The sequence below is a fragment of the Manacus vitellinus genome, unplaced genomic scaffold, assembly GCF_001715985.3.
Source record: "Manacus vitellinus isolate BGI_N305 unplaced genomic scaffold, ASM171598v3 scaffold_122_pilon, whole genome shotgun sequence".
Lineage (NCBI taxonomy): Eukaryota > Metazoa > Chordata > Aves > Passeriformes > Pipridae > Manacus > Manacus vitellinus.
This window is the reverse complement of record NW_021938909.1, coordinates 233,861-238,925: the sequence shown is the minus strand read 5'-3', so window position 1 is coordinate 238,925 and position 5,065 is coordinate 233,861. Positions and strand designations below refer to the sequence as shown.

Sequence of the window (5,065 nt, the reverse complement as noted above, 5' to 3'; positions counted from 1 at the left end):
CCTGTGCAGGGCCAGGGGTTGGACTGGATGATCCTGATGGGTCCCTTCCAGCTCAGCATGTTGTGGGATTCTGTGAAGTGCCATTCTGTGATTCCTTAAAGTCTTGTGGGATTGCCAGCAGCGTTTTTATGAGTCCTGTGACGTTGCTGATGATGAACCATTTCTGCCCACCTTTAAAAAAAAATTCCTCCTGGATTTTCTGCATAATTAGTTCAGTTAGAACACCTCTGTTCTGCATCATCTGTACCTCATCTGTGGTTAGAGGTTTCTCCTTCCTAAGGCTGCACAGGGAAGTTCATAGAATCAGGGAAGGTTTGGGTTGGGAGGGACCTCAAAGCCCCTCCAGCACCACCCCCTGCCATGGACAGGGACACCTTCCACCAGCCCAGGTTGCTCCAAGCCCCGTCCAACCTGGCCTTGGACACTTCCAGGGATCCAGGGGCAGCCCCAGCTTCTCTGGGCATAAAGTTATCCATACCCTGATTTTTAATTTGATTAGAAATGTGACCAATTCCCAAACACTCCTCCAAAACTGGGCACATTGAGGTTTGTGCAGGACTTGTCCATCAAGCACTTTTAGAGTCCAACTCAGTGTCTTTCCAGGAGAGTTTGTGCTCGTTAAAACCCAGTCAGTGCTGTCCCTGAAGCCTGGCCCTGGTGTCTCCCTCTGCCCCTGTGCCCTGGCAGGTTGCTCACAGGGCTGTGTTTGCTCCCAGTTTTTCACAGGCTGGTGGATCATGATCGACGCCGCCGTCGTTTATCCCAAGCCGGAGCAGCTCAACCACGCCTTCCACACCTGTGGGGTCTTCTCCACTCTGGCCTTCTTCATGTGAGTGGGGCAGGGGGGTTCTGAGCGACTCAGCTTGAGCTGTCCAGCCCAGGGGTTACAGGACAAGTGTCCAGTATGGACAGATCATAGGATCATGGAGTGGTTTGGGCTGGGAGGGACCCCAAAGCCCCTCCAGTGCCACCCCTGCCATGGGCAGGGACACCTTCCACCAGCCCAGGGTGCTCCAAGCCCCGTCCAACCTGGCCTGGAACACTTCCAGGAATGGAGAACCCAATACTTAACTCAATACCTCAATATAAAACATTTGACTGCATTTCCCCCCCTGCTTTGAAACAATTTTTTCGCCTGTTCCTTGCCCAAAACTTCCTCAAATGGGAGAGGTGATGGTCTGGCTCTTGTCATGGAGATGTAAATCTGGAAGCTTGAAAGAGAAGTAACAACTTTTATTGAATCACCCAATATTGGCAAGAAAAAAGGAGGAATTTGGGTTTGTGACTGTACAGAATGCCAAGGAACGTTTTTCCAGAATTTGTAACTTATAACTTTAAATTGATTTTTCTAATAATCTGAATTGTATCTGCTGTTTTTGTTCCTAGGATAAATGCTGTATCCAATGCACAGGTGAGAGGAGACAGCTACAGTGATGGATGCTTAGGGAGAACAGGTAAATTAATTCTGAAAGTCCCACTGAGTTGAAGGACTGGTTATTTCTGTGTTGGGGTTTTTTCCAACTTGTGGTGAAAGAAATAATGTGAAGACAGGGAGTAGGAGAGAATTCTGTGAATTAATTTCTTTACAGAATCAACCCTTGGAGATAAGGTCTGTCTTTATTAAAAAGGTGAACTTAGAAAAATTCAACTGCTGGATATCTTGGCTTCTTAAACTTTCCTCTGCAAATCCTGGGTGGCTGCTGGGAGAACTAAATCCCTGCCCTGGGGTGGGCTCTGGAGCAGACATTCCTTAGGAATGTGTCCCAGACTCCCTCTGTGTCACCCCCTGTGTGGTGTCCCTGCTGTCCCCTCTGCTTCCCTTCAGAATTCCTGTCCCATTTCCCATGTGGATCCCAGCAGCCTTTTCCATGGGATTTGTAAATGCCTCAGTGGAAATCTGGTGGGATTTGCTGATGGTTGGACTGGCCTGTGATGCTTTTTTATGTGTCATTCATGAACCAGCTCAAGAGAAAAAGAGAATATTTTTCCTTTCCCCTGAGTGAGCAGGTGGGTTGTCTTGTCCCTGATCCAGGGTTTAACCACCATCCCAGAGCAGCTGGATTGCCTGTCCCCATGGATAACATGGATAACATGGAGAACAACCCCCATGTTCTCAGAGGTTTTGCTCTTCCCTGCAGGTGCTCGGATCTGGCTCTTCATCGGCTTCATGCTGATGTTTGGATCCCTCATTGCTTCCATGTGGATTCTCTTTGGAGCATATGTCACACAGAGTGAGTTGGGTTCTCTTCACCTCTAGAAAAGTGCTTTTCCTGCCAGCTTTTGGCAGGAGGTCCCAAAGGGTGGAGGTGTGGGTGGTGTCTGACGAGATCCAAGCCACAGCAGCCAGGTTTGGGTCAGAGACCCTGAGCTGTGTGCTGGACACCCCTCCCAGTGCTGCAGAACTCAATGTCTTCCCTTTGTTCCTTCCTTTGCAGACACTAATGTGTACCCTGGCTTAGCAGTGTTTTTCCAAAATGCATTAATATTTTTCAGGTAAGTTACCTGGGCAAACTTCCCTCCTTCCAGAGGGACTCACCTGCTTCCATACATTGAGATTCCTGGAAAAAGGGTTCTTTTTCCTACTCCCTTTGCCCCAGAGCTTAAAAACAAGGTTTGATTTGCCCCTTCCCAGCCCATGAGAGGCTCTTGCTTCCCCTCAGGCTCCTGTTAGTGCAGCTCTCTCTGCTCTCCCTGAATTTACAGCTCTGGGATGTGGATCCAGCCAGTGTTCTGGCTGAGATATTGCCAGTGTCTGTGGCTCATGGCAATGGTGCTTTTAGCTCTGTGCTACAAATACCTTGGCATCTGTCCCAGCAGAGCCAGGTGGGAGATTCAATTGCCCCTTTCCAGACTATTTCACACCGATGGCTCAATTATCTGATAGTTGATATTACCTGTGTTTCCTTCCAGTGGCTGAGCCTGCAGTTATAAAGAGTGATAATTCCATTTTCTGAGAGCGTGCTGCTGTGTTTTGTAACAGCACACTGGGTTTATTTCAGCTCATATTGTTGGGTTTCTCATATAACACTTTGAACTGAGTTGGTATCTGTAATAACTCTTTAGATGTAGAATGGATTCTGCAATCCAGGGATCTCATTAATAAAAGACACTGAAAGCATTAAATAGTGTCAGTTCCAAGATCAGTCACTGAAAAATTTCACCTCACCTCCTTTTTTTAAATTCCTGTGCTGACCCTTTTCCTTCCAGTCCCACATCAAATGCTTTGCAGGGAATGAGATCAGTGGGCTCTGGAGCAATGCCCTGGCTGGGAAATTAGGGATGCTCCTGCAGGAAACAGCACTTCCTAAATCTCCTAGAATCCCATAAATACCAGTTTTTCCCTTCAGAAGGGCTGTGAAACTGGTTAGTTTTTGTTTGAGCTTCATCTGGCTCCCAAAGCTTCAGCCATGCACGGGAAACAAAATACAGCCACTGGCTGGAATGCAAATCCAGGGCTGTTGATTTACAGGATGAGAGTCAAGAACACTGTTAAAACTACCTTATGTATGGTCTGATTTTTATTCCCTTTGTTTTTTCCCCCTCAGTACTCTGATCTACAAGTTTGGAAGGACAGAAGAGCTGTGGGGCTGAGCTCCCCCTGGGCTGGGCCATAGTTACCACGTGGTTCTCTGTGTGTAGATCATTTACAGTTCTTTGTTCTTGGTTTGCTTTCCAAACCCTGGACTGAGACAAATCCCAGGCTCTGTAAGAAGCTCCTCTTCTCCCAGGACACACTTGTGAATATGTACATAGGACTGGATCTCTTCCAAAGGGAATGGCAGCCTGCCAGGCTTTCCTGCTGGAATCTTCAGCCTTCTTCCTTCCACCCCAAGGCTTTCCATCATTTCATCCTCCAAACCTCCCCCCGTGTCTGAGGCTTCAGTGAACTGTCAGTGAGCAAACAGGACAAAGCCCATCCCTGGAACAGGACCAGGCCCATCCCTGGAGCAGGGGCTGTGCTGGGATAAGAGCTGATTTTAAGATTTTATATTATTGTTCAGGTGAATATAAAGTAGCTTTCTTTTTTGTTTTTTTTTTTTTGTAAAAGGTTATGGTTTTTAAGCAAGTCCCTACACTCAGCAGGTTCTGCATGGCAATCAAACTCCTCCTGACCTGTGATGGCTCTGGCACAAAGGACATTTGCTGGCACCACAGTCCTTGGAATTAATTTCATGCTGCTCAGTGTAAGAGATACCAATTGGTATTTAATGTATTTCCTGGTATTAGAATAAAAAACTCCAACAAACTGCTGCCAGTCCTACTTCAGGAATATAAAGAACAACCGAGAGTCAGACCAACAGCTTTCAAATGGTTCTGGGATTCTGTGAAATCCCACAGGTGTTGTTTTCTCCAGGGGAAGCTTTTTGCTCATAAATGAACAGTTTTCCTGCACTTTTCCCCTTCTGCACCTAAAAGGTGAATGTTCAGGTGAATGAATTCACCTAAAAGGTGAATGGGGGCATGGATTTATTTGTTGTTCACGGTCTGACCTTGAAATAATTGCCAGCTTTGGGGCTGTCCTTTGTCCCAGTTAAAATGTGCCAGCTTTGGGGCTGCCCTTTGTCCCAATTCAAATGTGCTTATCTCACGTTTCCTTGATTGAAATCCAGTTTCTTCTGTCTGGAGTGCACAGAAGGGAGGAAGAGGATGTTTTATAGCCTTGGGCTGATCTTGTATATTCATTTGCTGTTGGTGACTCCTTCTCTCACGAGTTCTCTGTGGCTTTTAAGGCATTTGACTCTCCCTTGTGTCTCAAAGCTTTTTGTTTCCCTGTACCAAGTTCTGCCCCAGTGGTACCAAACTGCTGGGTGTAAGTGCTGTGCTTGGGGTGTGGAACTGCCAGGGGGAATCTCCCCAGCTGCCAGGACCTGCAGCAAACCCTGGAGCTGCCGTTGTGCCACCGGCTGGGGGGACACGAGGGGTCACTGGGGTCACTCACAGCCTGGGCAGGACGTGGCTGGTGGGTGCAGTGTCAGAAAACTGCAGGAAAGGTGAGCTTGTCTTCTCCCTCCAGTGGGTTCCCAGCTGATGTGCAGGAGCCCGAGGAGGACTGGCCTGTACACAG

At 47.7% G+C, this 5,065-nt stretch overlaps 1 protein-coding gene across 2 annotated transcripts in view; it reads left to right on the top strand.

Annotated features, from left to right (window-relative positions):
- The window catches only part of TMEM50B (transmembrane protein 50B), a 7,771-nt gene extending 3,027 nt beyond the window's left edge, over window positions 1-4,744 (top strand). The window contains exons 2-7 of one of the 2 annotated variants that reach the window (XR_003916452.1): window positions 717-829; window positions 1,387-1,454; window positions 2,139-2,231; window positions 2,436-2,493; window positions 3,546-4,001; window positions 4,084-4,744. Coding sequence is in view for 1 of the 2 variants with exons in the window: in XM_029965895.1 (XP_029821755.1) it covers window positions 717-829; window positions 1,387-1,454; window positions 2,139-2,231; window positions 2,436-2,493; window positions 3,546-3,591 (378 nt within the window). In the remaining variant the exon portion in view is untranslated. Of the gene's footprint in view, window positions 1-716; window positions 830-1,386; window positions 1,455-2,138; window positions 2,232-2,435; window positions 2,494-3,545 lie in introns of both variants that reach the window. The other variant, XM_029965895.1, reaches the window with a different exon arrangement.
- Window positions 4,745-5,065: the final 321 nt, after the last annotated feature.